This window comes from Camellia sinensis, chromosome 2 (genome assembly GCF_055761805.1).
Source record: "Camellia sinensis isolate YWXY chromosome 2, ASM5576180v1, whole genome shotgun sequence".
NCBI classification, from domain to species: domain Eukaryota; kingdom Viridiplantae; phylum Streptophyta; class Magnoliopsida; order Ericales; family Theaceae; genus Camellia; species Camellia sinensis.
Window position 1 is genome coordinate 185,994,324 of NC_138962.1, and position 23,322 is coordinate 186,017,645.

Sequence of the window (23,322 nt, forward strand, 5' to 3'; positions counted from 1 at the left end):
GAGAAGGGGAGCACAATCATTTTTTGCATCAGTTTTGGCTGGAGATTACGCACAATCATCCTGATTTGATCTTTGTCGGTAGGCCTCAAGGTCATTATTGAAGCCTTCGCCCTCCACCGAGTTACGAAATCCGAGAAGCTCTCCTTAGGCTCCTGCCTTGTTGTTTTGAGATCTCGAGTTGTAATCTCGATTTGGGTATTGTAAGAGTATTACGCGACAAAGGCCTCGGCCATTTCATCCCAACTCCGCTTGACATCATCCTCTAACTTCGAATACCAGATAGCGGCCACACCCGACAGGGTCCGGCCGAATAGTGAAAGCTTTTGTGTTCTGGAGAGGCCCATTGGCCATAGTATATCTGAGAAAATCCGAAAATGCACCATGGGGTCCCCAGATCCATCGAAGCGATCAATTTGCGGCATTTTAAACCTATCCGGCAGCGTCACAGCCACGTCGGTATATCTGTCCTCGATATCCGAGATAGCCTTTACCCCTTGGGATTTCTTGAACAACTTCTCGACCTTGCTCAATTTCAGTGCTGTATGGTCTACCTCAAACTCAAAGGGAGAATCCGGTTGATTGACAGGTGTAGGTGCCTTAGATAGTTGAGGCAGAATTGGGGGCGGAGCTGGCCCCGTTGGTATGTCCGTATCTGCCTGGACATTTGGTGCCTCCCCGGGAGTCGAGACTCCTGGTGGGGGAGGAATTGGGTGTGAAGCAGATGCCCCAGTTTGTTGTTGCAACCTGGCAATTAACTCTGCCTGCTGGGCCATGATCTCGGCCTGTTGTTTGGCAAATTCATCTCAGCGAAGAGCATCCTGCTGCATGGCTCTCATGGTGTCCTGCATCTGGCGCACCATTTCTTCAACTCCTGTCGGTCCCGCCATACTGCCCTGATCTGTCTGAACTACTGGCAGGTCTATCTCTATAGCAACAATTGGGATCTCAATCCAACTGTCCACTGATGGGGTGATCCACTGCACTGGCAACTTCTGCTCGGATACACTCCATCTTCTCGACCTCCATCTGATAACCGGGGGTAGGGAATGATACTCTGGTTGTCCATCAACCAGATCCTCAGATCGATTGAGTCAGCGACCTCTTGTCCAGGGTGCTTGGGGAATATCTGCTTGGTCTAAAGCAATTGTGCTAAAACTGCCCTCCCCTAACAAAAGATAAATAAGCAATAAGGAAATAAATAACCAAACAAACGGACAGCATAACGACTTAAAATAAACACACAACACACAGTTGGGCATAACAACACACGGTCGATAAGCTGAATACACGCTGTCCTCAAACACTGATTTATTATCCCTGGATCACTGTCCCTGAAAACTGAATCTGATACCCACAGATAACTGATTCTCAAACATTAAGCTGGTACCCGCAGGCCTGATGCCCAAACTAGCAAACTGATACATGTGTTCCCTGTAGAGATGCACTCTAAAAGCACATAACAGATAAGTGAAAGCCAAAACACCCCTATGTTGGGGTAGGGTTTTCCTGTCCTATTTTGTCAGGAGCTAGAGTTTTACTACGCACGCAGCGGTTTCAAACAACCTATCGGGTACGCAACCTGTCCTAGCTTGGAATGGTCACTATGGATCCGAATATGCACCAGGTCGAATGGTCAAAAGGGTGCCCTGGTAAAGCCGGGGTTTGTGTTCCCATACTGGCAGAGCCCATAACCGGTAAGCCTTATGGCACGCAGCCTCTGGTAAACCGCTCAGGAATAGCAGATGGCAAACACGGTGTCCTAGGCACACCAATGCAAATGCAATGCAAAGAAACACATAAGTGTAGTCAAAACAAGATATCATGAGTTCGAGTCAAGTTCTCTAACTCCCCAGCAGAGTCGGCAGAAACTGTAGATGCGCCCTTGGGCCTCACTAGAGTTCGGACTCAATTATCACGGTCCTGTATCTAATCTCGCGGAGTGCAATGCAAGACCGATGAATCATCAAAGAGTCCAAATCTGGCAAATCGTTTTTGAAAACAAATTTTTTGAAAGAAGTGCCAAACATGGACTGCTTTGCCAGATACAGAGTCGCCACCTAAATGTTTCGTTTTGGGAAATCTAGGAAACCCTGACTCGTTTGCCTAAGGCCACGTATCCGTCATCACCAAAGTTGCCTCGGCTCGGGAACTTGGGTACGATTGGGGAAGGTCACTTCGTGAGCACCCCCGCTCCCCCGATCAAAGATCGGCCTCTACTAACCATGATATCTAGTTTTGAAAACATCATGCATTCTTATTCTGGTTATTAGCCTAGATTTACTATGTGATGCGCACAGCATACAAGTATAGATTGAATCGCCTGAATTGGAACAACACATTTCATATTTGTTTCGAAAAACGGTTTGCTACTCACAAGTAGGCTAAAATGTGGATTTGCCACGCTCAGATGGGCTTAGAAAAAATTATGATTTGCCACTCTCAAGTGGGCTTAAAACTCACAATTGATGAATTGTTCCAATCCAAATAACCCAACTTTCACGCACAGGCATTCAGGCAGTTATATCACATAAGCAAGCATGCTATCATGGCAGTCACTCACACGCATGCAAGGATGCTAAAGCATAAACACTTACCGAGTACTCCAAGCCAAAACAGAAGCTATGTTAGAAATCCATGCATGATCCTAACTTTACGGAAATGCCTAATGCAACACATGCAAAAATGCAACTATAATAGGCTCGGCTATTCTAAGGATGGCATGTGAAATGCTACAGCTAACAAGTATTCAACTCGGAATTGAAATACAAATGCAGTTAGTATGATGCGTCGAGCCCGGTGCATGCAAGACAAATGAATGGATGCAAGCATGCGAGCATAAGTATGCTAATTGAAACATGCCCTAATCTAACCATCATAAGCTGGTAAATAAAAGGGAGAAAGACGTGGGGTTGGAAGAGATACATCACACGCACGCACACTTATTACAATTACGCCCTCGCTCAGAGGGTCCAAAAGAATAATACAGTCCGAATAAATAATTACAGTCCGAATGAATAACGAATTACAATTAATTATTAAATAACCACTAACTAATTAACAAATTAGCTAAGTAAGCAAATAAATTAAATGAATGTGACTGCCTCGGCTCTGTTTTGGATGATAATGGATGCATGCATGCTTAATGCGCTTTGTCGGTAAATTCCATCGCGATGCCTCGTCTCGCCTTTGTTTGCAGCTGACTTCAAAAACTTACACAAAGCTCCAGAAGGCTGAAACTCCACCTTGGGAAGGTCACCGACCAGGTATTGGCTTGGAAAACCCTTGCCGACCACCCTTATGGTGGAAACCAAAAGAGGTGGTCGGCCTACCAGGAAACCTGGTCGGCCGACCACTTTCTGCCCCTGGACTCTGGTTTTTCTGCAACAAAGGCAAGAAGGAGAGAAAGCAAGGTATTTTTAACATATGTGTGCACAACCACTCCTCCCCGTCCTTGCATAAGCTCTAGGGAGTGTGGCCCTCGGTCCTCAGGCCATCGACCACGCATCTCAATGCATGATGGCCGAGGAGTCGAATTGCACGTTTTAATGTGACATGAATGCACAAATACACACTTAAGGCCTAAACTCCATCATGGGAAATCCGGAATGTTGGTGACCAAGAATCGAGGCACGTTTCGTCACTTGGAGTACGAAACGTCCCTCGTTTCCCGTGCTTGGACTAAACCATACTCCAAGCACAATGCAACAAGCAATGCATGGCACGTGCAAATGTGACTAGCATGCAATCCTAAGTGTAATGCAACCAAGTAATGCAAGCGTGCAAGGGATAAAATGCAAACATGCACCTAGTATATACAAAGCTAACACTACATGGCATGCGCAATGCTCGTGAACTAAGGCATACTCAATGCGACTATCAACCTAGCATACACAATGCGAGGAATGACATATCATGGCATGCACAATGCTCCTAACAACCTAGCATACGCAATGCAAAGGCTAAACATGCAACAACATGAACTACATGGCATGCTCGATGCAAGATGGACTTATACCAATGTGTGTGGACCTCAGCCACACTCACATCAGTGGCCATGTGATGAAAATGAGAGAATCGAAATGCATGCACACATGCACGAATGCCAAGGACCGAACCTAAGGCATGAAATACCACTCTACCAAAGCATGGCAAGGGATGAAAGATGGCATACAAACACGTAATTTGCAGCACTGAATCATGATGCTAAATGGTCCCGAAACATGGAAATATGGCACCCAATGCATGAAATAAGCCCCGAAACTCAAAGTTAGGCGCATGTATTGAATTATAACTATGCAAAGCAAGCGTTATTTGGCCATGGGGTACAAAGACAGAGCCAAGGCAGTACCAAAACATGCACATTTCTAGTTTAAAGCATGGCCAAAAAGTGTTAACATGATGGACTAAAATAGCATGCAAATTTGGCTGGCAAGCATGGTTTACATGGCATGTATATGAAGCGTATGAGAACTCATCAAACCAGCCAAAAACAGTGAATAAAGCATGACAAAATATGCCCAAATAACCACTGAAATGCAACCAACATGTGCGAAAATGATGAGCTCCTTTGAAAGGGCATGCAAGGGGTTACTCAACACATATATCATGGACACTTAACATAGAAAAACCAACTCTGGAAATCAAATATGACAGCCCTAAAACTCACCAAAAAGGGCCTAAAATTGATCAATAAAGCATACAATGAAAGGTCCTCTTGAAAGGCCTTGAGGAGGGTTGTTCTACACATGCATGAGGGACATAAGATATGGCCAAAAGGGCCTTGGACAGAGCTAAGGCAGACCTCAAAACCCTTAGAATGAGGCCTGGAACATGACTTCAAAGCATGCAAAAAGGGGTCATTTTGGAAGGCCAACAGGGCCACCAAACAAGACAAGGAGAGAGGGGGTCACTCCCCTCTGATTTTGGCTCTCAAAAATGTATCTAAGGCACTGAAAATCCACTGGATTTCAGTGGCTAAGAGGCCAAACCATGGCCAATGCAATTGCTCTAATGCATAGCCCTAATCATGAAGAGATGAAGCATGCATAGGGGGAAGATGACCCCAAACAGAAAAGAGACCTTAACCAAACTTGAAGAGGAGATTAAAACAAGATCATTTTCAGTTTATAACAAATCTCGAGAATGTTCACAAGTAAGGCTAAAATATGATGCAAAAAAAAAAAATCCCTAAAAGAGAGATAGAGGGTAAGGGGAAGTAGATGACCTCAAACAACAAAGTTCCCTTAAACAAAGTTGAAGAGGAGCTCAAAATCAGACACTTTATAGTTTAGGTCAAGGCCCAGAAATGCTTGCAAATGGGGCAAAGTAATGAAGCAAAATAAGGCTAGAAAAGGGGAAATGAAGACTTACCCTTGTAGAGCCGACCTCCAGCAGCTTCTGGACCAAGTTGGTGAGCTTTCAACCTCTGTAAATGACCTCCAAGGTGCTGGAATGAATGAGGGAGGTGGTAGGCTAAGAGGTGTAGGGTAAAATGGCCAAGAATATGAATGTTTTGAGGCTTGAAGTATAAAGATAGAGGGTTGTATGTATATTTACAGCCAAAAGCTTCTAACCCTTGAAAATGGAGGTGAAGGGTTGATTATATAGAGGGAGGAGGCCATGGCTTCTTGGAGAAGCCAAGAGAGAGGCTCAAAGCTTCTAAAGAAAGCTTGACCAAAGGGGTCAAGCTTCTTGAAGAAGCTAGACCAAAAGGGTCAAGCAAAGGGGCCAATTCCTCTTTGAAGCCAAGCAAAGGGGTGAAAACCAACTTAAAAGGGGCCAAAACAAGGACAAAACCCTCAGACAGTGGGTCAAGTGTAAAACAGCTGGCACTGCTGGAACACATTCAAAGAGACAAAACTGGCCAACCAGTTCAAAAGGGTCAGGGTGGTTAGCCAACCACCTCCCCTGGTCGGCCGACCAGGGTCAAAAGGTTCAAGCAAAATTGCTGGTCAGCCTACCCAGAAAGGTGGCCTCCCAGATGAGTAGAACACAGCCCTGTGATGAAAAACTAGAAAATGTGACCCACGAGAGAGAAAAACCAGCTTTTTAGAGGGGTTCAAAAGGGTCAAGAGGAATTACTGGTCGGCCAATCCATATTGGCGGCCTCCCGGATGAGCACAACACAATGATAGTAAGAAAAGCCAGAAATTGTGGCTCAAAAGTGAGAAAAACCAGCTTTCTGTCAGAAAAATCGGCTTTAGGAGAGAGAAAAAGAGAAAACTAGTTTTTCAGGAGAAAAGGTGGCCTCCCACCATACTACCACCTCCCCAGCAATGAAAATAGGATCCCCACCAAAAATGGACCAAGACGGATGCAAAATGAGGGTTCGGGGGCCAAAACACGCAGTCTGGGGCCCCAAAAACAGGCTGTTAGGCACCGGAAGTGGCGTATGACCACGAAGGTGGTCTCTTGGGCCACAGTGTCCCTCTAAATGGAGGAAATAAGGTGTGTGCCAAAAACCGGAGCAAACGGAGTTGGTTAAGCAGTCCCGAACTGAGGCACACGGCCGACGGCTCCGAAAATCGGAAACTGGGCTCCAAACGGGAAAAAAATGGCCGAAACGTAGCCTACGGCCATTGAGAGATGGTCTACAAGACCTCTCCCTCCCTTCAGGAAGAGAAAACAAAGAAAGCAGGACCTGGTTCGCAAACCGAGGCAAAGCACAAAAGAGTCCCGAAGTCCGGAGACAAGGCTCGCAGCCGAAACTCTGTAACCTCAGAACGAGCACAATATGCAACATCACTGAGTGCTCAGTTTGTGACGTCTGAGTCTTAAGGTCAGTCAAAAATGGGGTGTCTACAATTGGAGAAAACAACAAAGTAATGTTGGCAGCAAACTAGGGGAACTATATGTTCGAACAATCTTCTGAGTAAATGAAATAAATAGAAACAAAGCCAAATAAAATAAAATAAAACTTACAGCTTTTATTTTGTAGAACCGAATAAATAATTCAAAGGCCAAGTCGAGTGCGTGACACTCTGTCCTTAAGACAGATTCGCCCCGCTACGGTGCTTACGGTTGAGTGGCGTCTATCTCCCAGGATACAATGATCTTCACAAATTTGTAGAAGCATTTCAAACAAATTTGTTTGGCGAACCAAACTTGTGATCTATACTCTCTTTAATTTATTCTAAAACTAAATATGAAGAATAAATGTACTAGAGCAAAAATGGACAGCAATGAGACAATAACTTGACTGATTTCCGGATGTCTCTAAGTGTAAAGATTGCTGGAATATAATCTCTATTTATAGGCAACAAAGTGACAGTTGGAATAGTCCGAACAAGTACAACAAATTGAATGAACAGATGCACTTTTTAATTCATACAATTCTTTTGACCGTTTGTTTGGAACAAATTTTCAAACCTTTTGTTTTGAAAAATGTATCCATTGCAAACAAATATTCAAACTAACAAATATTCAAACTTTTTGAAAAATGTCGTTGGTGAAAAACAAATGAACTGTTTTGACCTTTATTATTTAAACTATTTAAAAATATATATATATATATATTAAACTATTTGAATATATATATATATATATATTAAACTATTGAAATAGTTTAATAAATAAATGAAGAGGTACAAACTTTAGGAAACCAGTTAAGAACCCAAAATTTGAATTTAGAATTAAATTAAATTCCCACAATTACAAACTTTAGGAAACCACTTAGAAACCCAAAATTTGAATTTAGAATTAAATTAAATTCCCACAATAATTTTTATTGAAAAAATTCAAATGAATTTTATCTAAAAAATTAATGTTAGACCCGAAAACGACGTTAACTTCCCATTCAGTCATAAATGGTTTTGACGTTCCGTCTTCACCGTGTGACTTACCACGCGGCAAGGAACACTTCACCTCTTTGAACCCACCCCAAAAGACGTTTGGGGCCCACTCAAAATTGGACTAAACAATATGCCTATATTAAACCATTTTTCCAACAACCCCCTACATGAATGGAATTTGACGGAGAGAAAATAAAACAACATGATCTAATTACAGAGAGTACAGAATTAGGAAATATTCTGCAAAGGATAGGTAGTTTTTGGCTTTGATCCTTCCCTTGTGAGACACTATCGGATTTACTAGCTAACCAGTGAACATGATGTCTTGAACTGTTCAGCCGTTTATGTAAACCAAGACAATAGAACTCACACAGTATATTCCCAAACACAGTTTAGTTCTTACCATTGTGTTCATTTTCGCCCTGAACAACCTGGTTTTTCATGAGTGCTATAGAGAATTGTAGCCCTTCACAAATCTCACAGAACCGGCCCAGTTCACACTCACATAGGTGATGCTTATGAAGAGTATCCTGCCATACTCCACTAGGTTTACCTAGATATAAGAATCATAAAAATTTTACTTAACCTCAAATGCTGCAGTCATCACTATTTCATCATAGAAATGGGTAGGAGTTTAACTCCCCAGTGATCCTTCTGAGTCATTCACAACTCAGTTGTCCCTTTGAACCTAGATCTTGGGATCTCCAGTCAACTAGGTTGGGTTGCCGTTATGGTAACTCTTATGTAATAGGCTGAAGTCCCATTCTCCTCGATGAATTCTCAACTAACTCTCTTGCTAACCCTTTTGGTTAGTGGAACCGCTATGTTGTCTTTAGACTTAACATATTCTATGGAAATAATTCCATTAGAGAGTAGTTGTCTTACGGTATTATGTCGACGACGAATGTGTCGTGACTTACCATTATATATATGACTCTGTGCTCTACCTATAGCTGATTGACTATCACAATGTATGCATATAGCAGGCACCGATTTTGGCCATATCAGAATATCTTCAAGGAACTGGCGAAGCCATTCTGCCTCTTCCCCTACTTTGTCTAAAGCTATGAATTCTGATTCCATAGTAGACCTAGCAATGCAAGTCTGTTTAGAAGATTTCCAAGATACAGCCGCTCCACCAAGAGTATAGACATACCCACTGGTGAACTTTGAGTCTCTTGTATCCGATATCCAATTCGCATCACAGTATCCTTCAAGTACTGCTGGATATCTAGTATAATTCAACCCAATATTACGAGTAAATTGGAGATACCTTAGAACCCTAATAATGGCTTTCAAGTGTTCTACTCCCAGATTACTCGTATATCTACTTAATTTACTTACTACATAAGCTATATCTGGGCGAGTGCAGTTCATCAAGTACATTAAGCTTCCAATAATTTGGGCATACTCTAATTGAGAAATACTTTCCTGTACATTCTTAGAAAGATACAAATTAACATCTACAGGAGTTCTAGCAAGATGATCATCATCTTTGCTGAATTTGTCAAGTTTTTTCTCAATGTAATGAGATTGTGACAAAGCATATCCTTCTGATGTTTTGGTAATTTTCATACCAAGAATTACATCAACAATGTCCATGTCTTTCATGTCAAAATGTTTATTCAATATTTTCTTGGTAGTTTTAATCATATCATTATTACTACCAATGATGAGCATATCATCTACATAAAGACATATAATGACATAACCTGTGTTTGTGTTTTTAATATAAACACATTTGTCACACTCATTAATTTTAAATCCATTTGACATCATTGCCTTGTCAAATTTCTCATGCCATTGTTTTGGCACTTGTTTTAAACCATATAATAATTTAACCAATTTACACACTTTCTCTTCTTTCCCTAGAACAGAAAACCCTTCTAGTTGTTCCATGTAAATTTCTTCCTCTAACTCACCATTTAAGAAAGCGGTTTTAACATCCATTTGATGAATTTCTAGATTGTATAGAGATGTAATGGCAATTAGCATTCTAATGGATGTTATTCTAGTAACCGGTGAGTATGTGTCAAAGTAATCAAGACCTTCTTTTTGTCTAAAACCTTTGGCCACAAGTCTTGCCTTGTATTTGTCAATTGATCCATCTGCTTTCATTTTCCTTTTGAAAATCCACTTGTACCCAAGAGGTTTACAACCTGGTAGCAAATTCACCAATTTCCAAGTGTGATTTTGCAAGATGGATTCAACTTCACTGTTGACAGCTTCTTTCCATAAAGGAGCTTCAGGACTGAACATAGCCTCTTTAAATGTTAAAGGCTCATTTTCTAACAATAACGTTAGAAAATCTGGACCAAAAGATTTTGAAGTTCTAGCACGTTTACTATGCCTAGGTTCCTCATCCTCATTTTGATCTAACTCTTGTTCTTGATCTTGATCATGTTCTTGATCTTGACTAGTAATAGCATCATGAGATCTTTTATTATTACTAGTCTCTTGTCCAGTCTTTTTTGGAAATACATGTTCAAAGAATGATGCATTCCTTGACTCAATAATAGTATTTACATGCATTTCGGTATGTTCTGATTTATGAATCAAAAACCGATATGCACTACTATTCTTAGCATAACCAAAGAAAATGCAATCAATGGTCTTAGGACCTATCTTAGTCTTTTTAGGACTAGGAATAACCACTTTAGCCAACCACCTCCACACTTTTAAGTATTTGTAGGATGGTACTCTACCATGCCACATTTCATAAGGTGTTTGATTCAGTTTCTTTCGGGATACTTTATTTAAAATATAATTAGTAGAAAGTATTGCTTCCCCCAACAAGTTCTGAGGTAATCCAAAACTTATTAACATGGCATTCATCATTTCTTTTAAAGTTCTATTTTTCCTTTCAGTAATTCCATTTTGCTGAAGTGAGTAAGGTGCAATGGTTTGATGAATTATTCCATGTTCTTTACAAAACTCACCAAAAGGTGATTCATATTCACCACCTCTATCACTTCTAAGTTTCTTGATTTTCTTACCAAGTTGATTTTCAACTTCATTCTTATATTGAATAAAAGTTTCCAAAGTTTCATCCTTGGTTCGAATTAAATAAACATAACTATATCTAGTATAGTCATCTATAAAAGTGACAAAATATTTTTTTTCCACCTCTAGTTTGAATTGATTTAAAATCACAGATGTCACTATGAATTAATTCAAGTGGTTCTGTACTTCTTTCAATTGAATGAAAAGGAGTTTTAAATAATTTTGCCTCAACACAAATTTCACATTTATGATTTGAATCAATGTCAAATTTAGGTAAGCATTCCATATTAATTAATCTACGTAAAGATCCATAATTAACATGTCCTAGTCTACCATGCCATAAATTTGAAGACTCAAGCAAGTAAGAAGAAGATGTAGTATTATTAATAACTGAGGGTACAAAGATCATTACATTTAACTTGAAAGGCCATCAAACATGTAACCTTTTCCTACATACATCTCATTCTTAGTAAGTACAAATTTATCACTCTCAAATACTAGCCTAAACCCATTCTTACTCAACAGAGATCCGAAAACAAGATTCTTGCGAATATCTGATACATGCAGCGCATTGTTGAGAGTGAGTTCCTTTCCAGATGTCATCTTGAGTACAATCTTCCCTTGTCCTTCAACTTTGGAAGTTGAGGAGTTGCCTATAAAAAATTGTTCACCATTGTCCACTGTAGAATAAGATATGAACATCTTTTTGTCGGCACAGATATGACGAGTAGCACCAGTGTCCACCCACCATTCTTTAGGATTTCCGACAAGATTTACCTCGGAAACCACTGCTGAAAAATTGATGTCATCGACACCATTAGAAGTATTGTCCACTTCAGTCATATGGGCTTGAGCAGGCTTCTTGCTTGTTCTTCTTTTGCTTTTGCCTTTGCTACGGCAATGTTTGGCCGATGTCCCTCTTTGTCACAGATGTAACATTTGCCATTAAACTTATACTTTTTATTTTCCCCCTCTTTAGAGCCTTGTGATAAACTTTCTCCAAAAGACTTTTATTTCTTGGTTTTTGAGGCATGTTCCACTACATTTGCCTTAGACTCCATAGGATGTTTACCAGCCGGCTTTTTAGAATTGCGGTTGTCCTCCTCAATCCTCAAACGCACAATTAATTCTTCCATAGAAATTTCTTTGCGCTTGTGTTTGAGGTAGTTCTTGAATTCCTTCTAGCCTTTTGGTAATTTTTCAATTAAGGCTGCAACTTGGAAGGATTCACTGAGAGACATGCCTTCTGCGTGAATGCCATGCAGAATGAGTTGGAAATCTTGAGCTTGGCTGATCTCAGTTTTTGAATCAACCATTACAAAATCCAAGAATCTGCCAACCACAAATTTCTTTGAGCCGACATCTTCTATTTTGTATTTTTTCTCCAAAGACTCCCATAGTTCCTTTGCTGCCTTGATAGGACTGTAGACATTATATAATGTGTTGTCCAGTCCATTCAAGATGTAGTTCCGGTAAAGGAAATCGGCATGTTTCCATGCATCAACCGCAGCAACCACTTGCCGGTCGGTTTCATCCTCTTTCAAAATAGGAGCATCTTCACGGACGAAACGAGCCAGGTTCAGAGTTGTAAGATAGAACAACATTTTCTGTTGCCATCTTTTAAAGTCAGTTCCTGAGAACTTCTCTGGCTTCTCTCCTTGATTTATTGGTACTGTCACCACAGAAGAGGGGGTTGGCATCATTGCAGCCACCACAGTAGTACTTGTTTGGGCATTAGTTTCAGTAGCCATCAATTCTAATTTATAAAACAAAATTAGAATTAGAATTTACACTACACAGAAAATTAAACCAAATTCACAGAATTAAATTTTGTAAAAATAAAAGAAAGAAGAATGTAACTTTTATTTTCCAATTAATTTGGAAATAAAATAAAATTTTATTCAACCAAATTAAATCCACACAGGAAATTAAATTCTGTAAAATAAAAGAAATAAAAAAAAATAACTTTTATTTTTCAATTAATTTGGAAATAAAATAAAATTTTATTTAACCAAATTAATTCCACACAGAAAATTAATTCTGTAAAATAAAAGAAACAAGAAAATAACTTTTATTTTTCAATTAATTTGGAAATAAAATAAAATTTTATTTAACCAAATTAATTCCACACAGAAAATTAATTTATGTAATACTTCAATAATTAAAATACTAAAACAGAATTTTAAGTAATGAAAACTTAGAAAATAATTTCTAAAACCCAAAATTAATTTCTGAAAAAATTTCTCAAAAATATATTCTGAATTGTTAATGACACCAGTATTGTACTACTAGTTGTCAAAAAAAATATACAGTATATTACTACTATCTGTCAAATAGCATATAATCACTATTTGTTTTTCCAACCAGAATATTATTTTGTAAATCCACAGAAAATAATTTTCTAAAAAGAAGAAAGAGAAAATAAAACAAACGAAAAAATTCTGTAAACAGAATAAATTCGAATTTGTCTTAAGATTGTTGGAACAATCTTCTGAGTAAATGAAATAAATAAAAACAAAGCCAAATAAAATAAAATAAAACTTACAGTTTTTATTTTGTAGAACCGAATAAATAATTCAAAGACCAAGTCGAGTGTGTTACACTCTGTCCTTAAGACAGATTCGTCACACGCTACGATGCTTACGGTTGAGTGGCGTCTATCTCCCAGGATATAATGATCTTCACAAATTTGTAGAAGCACTTCAAACAAATTTGTTCGACGAACCAAACCTGTGATCTATACTCTCTTTAATTTATTCTAAAACTAAATATGAAGAATAAATGTATTAGAGCAATAACTTGACTGATTTCCAAATGTCTCTAAGTGTAAAGATTGCTGGAATATAATCTCTATTTATAGGCAACAAAGTGACAGTTGGAATAGTCCGAACAGGTACAACAAATTGAATGAACAGATGCACTTTTTAATTCAAACAATTCTTCTGACTATTTGTTTGGAACAAATTTTCAAACCTTTTGTTTTGAAAAATGTATCTGTTACAAACAAATATTCAAACTAACAAATATTCAAACTATTTGAAAAGTGCCATTGGTGACAAACAAAGGAACTGTTTGGACCTTTATTATTTAAACTATTTGAATATATATATATATATATATGTATATATATTAAACTATTGAAATAGTTTAATAAATAAGGAAGAGGTACAAACTTTAGGAAATCACTTAGGAACCCAAAATTTGAATTTAGAATTAAATTAAATTCCCACAATAATTTTTATTAAAAAAATTCAAATGAATTTTATCTAAAAAATTAATGTTAGACCTGAAAACGACGTTAACTTCCCATTCAGTCATAAATGGTTTTGACGTTCCATCTTCACCGTGTGACTTGCCACGCGGCAAGGAACATTTCACCTTTTCGGACCCACCCCAAAAGACGTTTGGGGCCCACTCAAAATTGGACAAAAAAATATGCCTATATTAAACCATTTTTCCAACACTATAAAGATGCCTTGTAATTTCATAAAAATAAGTCCTTGATGAAAAAGAGAACTAAAAAACTCCATATTGACAACACTATTTTGACCTCATATTTTAGAATTTTGTTTTTTCTTAAGCCATTAATATCATATGGATTTCTCTTGGTTTGATTGAATCTCAAATTTCAAACGCAATTCTTTTCAGTAGTAAATCTCATCCACATTACATAATTATGTATCATGAGATTCTTATATCCCGGTGTAATTTTATCTTTGGCTCCACTTTTACCATGGAGAGAGATTATTAGAATTATAGGTCATTTTGCCTTTATCTGCAGGTGACTCCTATGTCCATTTTCAGAAGGATTTGGAATTGGATAGCTTAGATACTGTGGAGATTGTAATGACTCTAGAAGAAGAGTTCAAGCTAGAGATTCCAAATGAAGAAAGCTAACAAGATTGACTCTTGTTTTTTTTATCCAAAAGTGTCACATGATCACGTCCCTCGCCAATCACAATTTATCATATCATCTCATATTTTTTAATCACTAACATAAATTCATGAATTCTATCCTTCCACCGATCACAATATGGTTAAAATGTCAAGTAACGGTGGCCAAGAACCACCAATAACGGCCCCGTTTGGTAGAGCTGTCGGAAAGTGATTATAACTTATAGCCTAACAGCTTATAGCTTATAGCTGTGAACATAAGCTGATTTTTAACTTATAAATTAAGCTTCTCCTCCCCCACTTAAAGAATAAGTTGATTTTTTACTTACAAAAAGCTATAAGCTGTATTGTTAAGCTAAACCAAACACATCAAAATAGCTTAAATTAAGCTAAAAGCTGAAATAAGCTGGAAATAAGCCCTACCAAGCAGGGTCAACTTGTCTTTGGGGCACTACATACAAACTGCACTAACTAACTAAACCACTTTATCTGGAGTTGGTTGGGGTCTCTATTCATTTCTTGATCTTGTATGTAAAACCTCTTCGAAAACCCTTCCTCTCGCTTCTCTCTTCTCTCTCTATTCCCATTCTTCAAAAGAAGCAACGATGGAGAAGCAACGATGGCAAATCAAGAAAGAAATACAGAGGCTATCGATGATGCAATGTCATCGTCTTCGGACTACAATCTCTCTCTCCCCATGGACATCATCTTCGACATTCTCAATCGTCTCCCTGTCAAATCTCTCCTTCGATTCAGGTGCATATGCAAAACCTTCTGCCAACTCATCTCTAGCCCTACCTTCATCTTCTCCCACCTCCTCCACCATCCCACCCCCACCACCACCGCCACCATTTTCACCTTCAAACACCACACCACCACCTCTCTTTCTCTGTTACAATCACCCTCATCATCTCAATACCCTATCAATCTGGTCCACCCATGTTCCAACCACACTCGCAATCTACACCTAATCGGCTCCATCAATGGCCTCATCTGTCTCTGTCTCTCGAACCATCCACTCCATTGCTATCGATGCACCATCCCCCTCCTTTAGAACCCCGCTACCAAACTCTTCAAATCTCTCCCCCCTCCCACCATCCAAATTGCTCCTAGGTTTTTTCAACTCTCTCTTGGGTTCGGATTCCAATTTCATTCTACTACTTCTTCCAGTGACTACAAGGTTGTCAAGATAGTTTCTTTCAAGTCACATACCCGAGTCGAGGTCTACTCTTCAATTTCTGATTGTTGGAGAGAGATTCTAGTAATGGATTGGCGCTTTTATATCCATAAATTGTCCTGTGAGGTGATTGTCAATGGAGCTCCCTATTGGTTGCTCTCAACTCCTTCAAATTGTTATCTTTGCTTCATATGGTTTAATGTTCAAAATGACGCTTTTGTCATGTTGCCGGGGCTCCATTTTTCTGGGTCCCACGATGGGACTACTGTCGACTGCAAATTAATTGATTGGAAAGATAATGCTGCTGTGGTTGTCTATTGTCCTGGCTACCCATGTGTTGATGTGTGGATGATGGAGGATTGCTGTGGCAGTGAGAGCAATTGGTGTAAGAAATTTGTGATTGGACCAATTTTGGGTGTTAAACGATTTTGGTTGTTGCAATGCACGAAGAATGGTGAGATTATAGCAGAAGATGCACGGGAAAGGATATTCTTGTACAACCCCCAAAATGGAGAGACTAAGTATATTCCTATCAATGGAGTTCAGTTTGAAACTTTTCACTATGTATAGAGTTTGGTTTCAATCATAGGATTCAAACAACAAGAACTGAACAATCGGCACTGATGTTCTGCAAAGGTCAATTCGCCACTCGATCAGCTAAATAACTCGAGCATTTGTTTATGCTACTTTCTGCAATGCATTTGGTTTTTGAGCTTTTGGTAGCATATGAATGGATAGCTTACACAAAATGGATAGTTAAGACAATATGGATAGTTGACATTCCTTTAATTCCTTTGATTGGATAGCTTAGACAATTTGGATAGTTAATATTGGCTAATTCCTCTGATTTGAGTTTCAATCCTGTTTCATTTGCTTATACTTTCCTTCAAAAACAAGTGTTCAAGTCCTTTCCTTCAAATTTGGGTATTAGAACAGAATTTTATCCCAGTTAAGGGATGGAATGAAAATAATTGGAGCTTTGTCTGTGTAGTTTGTAGGCTGCTTTGCAATGTTTTCTATGCTTCTGCTTAAAAGGATCTAATATTTCCCTCCTCTCATGCTGTGTTTGGTTGAGGGATTTGGGAAGGAATTTGGAAAGGGAAAGGAAAAAGACGTGTGAAATATAGGTATATTTTATTCATATTTCAGTGGCCCTTTCTCGTTTCCTTTTCAAATCTCTTCTCAAATTTCCCAACCAAACACAGCGTCAATGAATTGGCACAATTCTTGATGTGTCTGCCTTTATTTTTTAGATGTTATTTCTATTAATATGGTTTTTTTTTTTAATATTTTATTTTTGGATAATTGTTGCGGGATCTAGTAGTCCTTTTGAACCTTTTGCCCTAGATGTGGGGTGAGGTCTCTTGATGAGAAGAGAAAAGTGCAAAACCAAGTTAGAGCAGCAATATGTGTTGGATGAATAGATTCTTAAAAACTGCTACTGCATTCTCTTTGTTTTTGTATATGTTAAGACCATTCATTCTTGGTGCACAGTAATTATCTATTCAAATATTTAAAATTGCTTTAACATATAATTCATCTATAATATTCGTAAGGAATGATAATTTGGGATTGTTGTGCCAAACTTCCAGGATTTGTTGAAATGTGACATGTTCTTGACTCTCTGCCTTTTTTTTATATCTATGTATAATGATAGTTTTGCTACATTTTGTCATGTCTCTAGATGTTTATTCTGCATGAAGATAAGATAATCCCCTTTGATGCTATTTCACCTTCTTGTGCTCTATGCCATTTGAAATGAAATTTTGTTTAGCTTAATCAAACAGTGGATATCGATTCCCTTTCTCGTGTCTCTCTTTGATTTCAGAGCACATGTTGTAGCTAATTCAGTGAATAGATTCATGGTTCCCACCTTCAATTCATCGTTTGCACTTAGCCTGAATTGCAATTTTGAGATAAGTGTACTTAATCTTTTATCATGGATCAGTTTGTGGTAATGGAAGTCAACTCCTATATTTAGAGAAGAAAGGGATAGAACGATAGATGTGATGAGGGCAGGGGGGAAGAAGTGGGAGGGAGGGGAAGAGGAGGCTCAACAGCGGCTGGGAAGAAAGGAGATGGCATCGGGGGCTGGGGAGGGGGCGGTGCCCAAGCTGAATTTGGAGGTGGGCAATAGGTAGTGGTAGTGGTTGGTGGCGTTATGTACTTAGAACTTAGAGTTAAAATTTTATACAAGAGAATAATTTAATTAAGGGACAAAATTGAAAGATGGTGGGTTTGAGAATTTAAGTGGGGTGTAAATAGAATTATCTGTAACAATGTCATAAATAAAGTTGGACTGATCATTTATATAGATTTTACCTAGGCTCCACCACAAAAATGAATGACTCAAATTTATTTGTAACATGATTAGGTGACCGTAATTTGAATAAGTACTCCTAGTGTAAAATTTCAAAGGCTCTTTATTACTTGGTGTTGGCGGCATCAAGATTAGATATTTTTTGATTGGGTAAATTAGATTGGTTACTCGTAATGTTTAAAAAAATATAACAAGCTTTACAAATTATATCAACTTTTAAAACTTAACTGAGAGGAACTCGTACAAATGATATATATACAAAAGAATAAATAAAGATAAAATATATTTTTTGAAGTTAAAAAAAAAATGACAATATTATAGTAATGTTGGCTATATATTTTGTACAAGCCAATTACAATTCGACGCGTGGCAGAATAAGGGTAATACATGAAGACTATTCAAGTCTTCGATCCTGATCGTACACGTGGCAATTAATATTGGTTATTACGAGATCTGAGTAGTAGTGGATCAACAAAGAGATGCAGGGTGACGTGGCTTCAACGGTTGCTCACATTTAAATTCAAAAATTTAAGAGGGAAGTCTAACTGCAAGAGATAGCATAGTGGAGCTAATTAAAAGGCAACATGATCAACGATCATGGAGGAGCAATTCTACGGTTGGAAATGCAGTTCGATGGTCATCTTTGAGAAGTATAAATAGCAGAGAAGACCCAGAAAAAAGACCCAGACTCAAATCCAAAAAACAAGTCTTATTCTACTTTATTTCTTTTCTAGTTTTACATTTCCAGTTTTATATTTCCAGTTCTTTACATTTCTGCACTTTAAAATTCCTGCACTGCACTTCGTTCATAGGAGTAGTTTCAAGTAGATTGTCGCTGTAAACCTCTACGAGGCTGAGTTTGGATCATTGTAAGTTTTTCATTCTAATGAAATGCTTCAATTGTGCTTCATTTAATTGTTATTTTGCTTAATTCTCCTAAATCAAGCAACTAGTAAAAGTCCTCTTCATTGAGGCTGAAAGAACTAAAACACAATCGTCTGATAATTGGTTGGCAATTAATTTTCTGTAAGGACTGATTGATCCCTACTGGCACGCTTGCAATTACAAAAATAACCTTCGAAAGCCAAAAAGCCAACATATATTTTTGGCACGCCCAGTGGGACTAATTGAAATGGCTAGACGTAGGAGACAAGGAGAAAATAAATGCTTGGAAGAAGGCATGGAAGGAGAGGTAGAGATACCTAATCCAGAGGATAATGTGATAACACATCCTGTGGAAACTCCCATTTTATTAGAACCTATGGTCGAACAGACTAGCACTTCAGAACAAGTACCACGTGTTCATAATATTGGACGAGACCAAGGAATTGGACCATCCACTATTCCATCTACTAAGCCAATCAATCCATGGGGTGGCCTAGTAGATGCCATGGGACAGCAGTTAATGAACACGATGGAAAGGTGGGCAACATCCTTTTTGAATCGAATGAATAACCACCAACCAACAAACGCAAGACACATGGAGGAAGTTTTAAATGTCCCTCAGCAAAGATTGGCTAGAGATAAACAGCCTATGCAAGTTAATGGACATTCTAATGGTCAAACTAGTAATCAGAACTATGAAAGACCATCACCTCAGTCTTGGTACGAACCTATTTCGAGGCCTATAGCAGGTCAAAATGCCTCACTACTTAACAGTGAAGCCATGCAAATTGGTGGATCTGGCCTAGTATAAGAAAATGGCATAAGAATGATTCCAAATCCTATGTTCGAAGCCATACCTGGCACGAGGGGGTTTACTAATCCTTTATTCAAATTTATGCCCGGGGGGTTGGAAGGTTTTCCTACCAATGGAAGAGACACAACACTTGTTCCAGGACCTTTCATAAGTCCTTTCGCAGGACAAGCTCAAAGGGGTTACCCACATCCCTAACAGCAACCTGCACCACAGGGACAACCAGTCCCAAATATACCACCTTATGGACCAAGAGAACCACAGGCACAAGTTTGTCCACCAAATCCTGTGTTTGTCCCTCCAGTAGTGGTTCAGCAGGCACAAAATATGGTCCCGATGGACCAAATTGCTGATATTGTTAGAGAGATGTGTGGACCAATGGCTCGGTGGGTCCAGACCCCAATGTATAGGAAACCATACCTAGAATGGGTAGACAGGGTACATGAATACCCAAGAGGTTTTAGGATGCCAGATTTTGCCCTTTTTTATGGGAATGGAAACCAATCAATAATGGAGCATATTGCTAGGTTTGCTGCTCAATGCGGTGAATTTACTAATAATGACTATATGAAGTTAAGGTCATTCCCAAATTCCCTAACTGGGGGAGCATTTGTATGGTATATTAACCTTACACCTGGCTCTATCCAAACTTGGCAACAAATGGAGAAGGCATTTCATGCCCAATTCTTCCAATCGGAGCCAGAGGTTTCCATGGCAGACTTGGCAAGATTAAGTCAAAGGCTTGATGAGAAGGCTACTCAGTTTATTGCCAGATTTAAAAGGGCTCAAAATAAATGTAGGGTCATCCTACCAGAGCCAGAATTTGTGAGATTGACTCAAAATGGCTTAGAGTTTAGGCTTCGAAAGAAGTTTGACTCAACTAAGTTCAGAGACTTAGTGGAACTCACTTATAAGGTGTCTAGGTACAAAGCATTACTAGAGAAGGAACAAGATCGTAATAATGCATCGTACAATACATATTATAGAGATCCTAATTATGAGATTGATGCAGCAGAGATTGTGGGGAAAAGAGCCTGTGATCTGTGAAGCATTAATTCATAAGGATACAACAACTGACCACAGGAAATACTCTTTCGATTTAACTAAGGCAGATGACATTTTTGATCATTTGCTTGCGGCCAACTTCTTTAAGTTACCAAAAGGAGTCAAAATTTCATCTCCAGATGAACTTAAAGGAAAAGTATATTGTAAGTGGCATAATTCTTGGTCTCACTCGACTAAGAACTGTATTATTTTTCGAGACAGGATCCAAGAACAAATTTGGAAAGGAAGTTTGAAATTCCCAGCCAAAGCAGAAAAGGCCATTGGGATAGACAGTAATCCATTTCCAGAAATTAGAGAGGTGGCAGCCAATGTCATTATGCCAGGCTTTCAGAGCTTGTCCTTGAAAGAATTGGAAGAAGTCAATGTGCAGATGCATGTTGCCAACCAGACAACTATCAAGAAAGACACTGGGAATCTGCCTGCTATTGGACAAGATTTCTCACACCAGAGGGAAGACTCTGATGAAGAAGCACTGGATGACGATTCTTTAGAAGCAGCCGTAATGCAAAGGATGTGTCCCAGGTGCAGACTGAGCTATAAGTGGTTGAAAGGGCTTCCAATTGATGGGAAGCAATATTACAAGGATGTGCAGAGACGTCCTAAACCAACCAATGCTTATAATAAAAGGCCATATCCATCTGGTGTTAGGTAACAACCATCAATGGTTGAACCAACAGTCGATAGAATGCATTCTAAAGGTAAGAGGCCTTTATATGAGTCCAGGCCACCTAATTATTATAGAATGGAGAGCAGTCATTCTGAGAGGAGACTGGAGAAAGGTTCAATTTATGGGATCAAAGCCAGAGATTGGCCCCCTAAACCAGCCTCACGCAGGACAGAAAGTGGATACCTTCATCAAAGGCCTGAGTTAGGCCCAAAGCATGAAGTCAGGGCCAAGCAATGGCCTTCACAGCCAGCTTCGAAGGTGGCTTTGAAGGAAGAAAGAAGCAGTTCAATGGCTGGGTCAGTAAGTTCGTGGGTACCTGGAATTCCAGATTAGTTTGTGATGCAGAACAAACCTAGGGAAGTGTTTACCCAAAAAGATGTAATTCGAAACCAAGGTAGGATGGTCAAACCTCCTTTGGTGGCTCCAAACAATTGGGTATTTCTTAAACACCCAAAAACAAAGGAACCAGACATGGTCCCCGTAATTTCTAGATCACAAAGGAGGAAAATTCTGCGTAGGTACACTCAGTACCAGCAAGACCTGAAAGAAAGTGAAGAGAGCTCTTCATTGGTCCAGACAGAAGGAAAGAAGAATCCAAAGTCAGACCATACTCCAAAACCAACTCTACAAGGCAAAATGGGTTGCAGCAGAGAACAGTTGGCCAAAGTTCACTCTGAACTAAAAGCCAGAGAGAAGTCCAGTTTAGCAGGATTGGAGAAGGCGTTGATGGAGAGTGATAACAAGGCAGAGAAAGAAGTTGGCCTAGGCCAAAAGAAAGAAATGGTTGAGGAAGAAATGTTCGAAGCCTTCATGGCTGAACAAACATTTTTGGTTGAAAAGCCAGTCAGAAAAGACCATTCGAAGAAGCTCGTTAATAATGATATACCAGAATGCAGCATGGAGGATGCTTCTGAAGTAACTGAACAAGGTGGCCAAGAGGAAAAACAGGCACAGCCAGCCATTCAATTTGGCTGAGTGTCAGTAAATATGGTACACATACTACCGCATGAATTCCAAGCTGGAGATGAGAACCAAGAGGGGAAAGAAATTGACCCAATTCCAGTCTCTAGTGAAGATTCACAAGTGAGTGTGGTGCAAGATGAATCCAGAATGGCTACCCCAATGGAAACTGAATATGAGAGTGAAGAAGAGGTGAGCATTAACCTCTCATATCCTTTTGAGCATCCCTCGAATTCTATGACACAGCATGTCAAGACTTTGTATATCAAGGCCTTCTTCGATGGGATACATTTGAACCGAGTCTTGATAGATAATGGGGCAGCGGTGAACTTACTACCGAAATCTTCCTTGAAGAAACTAGGGAAAATAAACCCCAGGTTAATCCCAACCAGCACAACTATTGCTAGTTTCGCTAAAGACAAGCAGATAGCTCAGGGAATTCTGCCCATCAACCCAAGTGTGGGAACCAGGGACTGCATGACGGCATTCTTCGTTATCGACAGCAATGCTAAGTACAATGCTTTACTTGGTAGAGATTGGATTCACACTAACAAGTGTGTGCCTTCCTCTTTGCATCAGAAAATAATGATGGCCTTGGGCAATGGAGAGATAGAGGAAATTGATGTAGATCCTCAACCCTTCATAGCCTGTGCAGACTTCGCAAAGGCCAAGTTGTATATTGAGGGAGTGACACCACTTAGTATACTGAGGAAACCTGATGGCTCAGCCGAAGTGACGGCTGATAAGGAA

The 23,322-nt window shown here is 39.2% G+C and overlaps 1 protein-coding gene across 1 annotated transcript; it reads left to right on the top strand.

Moving 5' to 3' along the window:
• The first annotated feature begins 15,951 nt into the window (after positions 1 to 15,951).
• Positions 15,952 to 16,434, top strand: LOC145819304 (uncharacterized). The gene has a single exon (XM_082913282.1). It carries the CDS (start codon positions 15,952 to 15,954, stop codon positions 16,432 to 16,434), a length of 483 nt encoding a protein of 160 aa, XP_082769408.1.
• Positions 16,435 to 23,322: the final 6,888 nt, after the last annotated feature.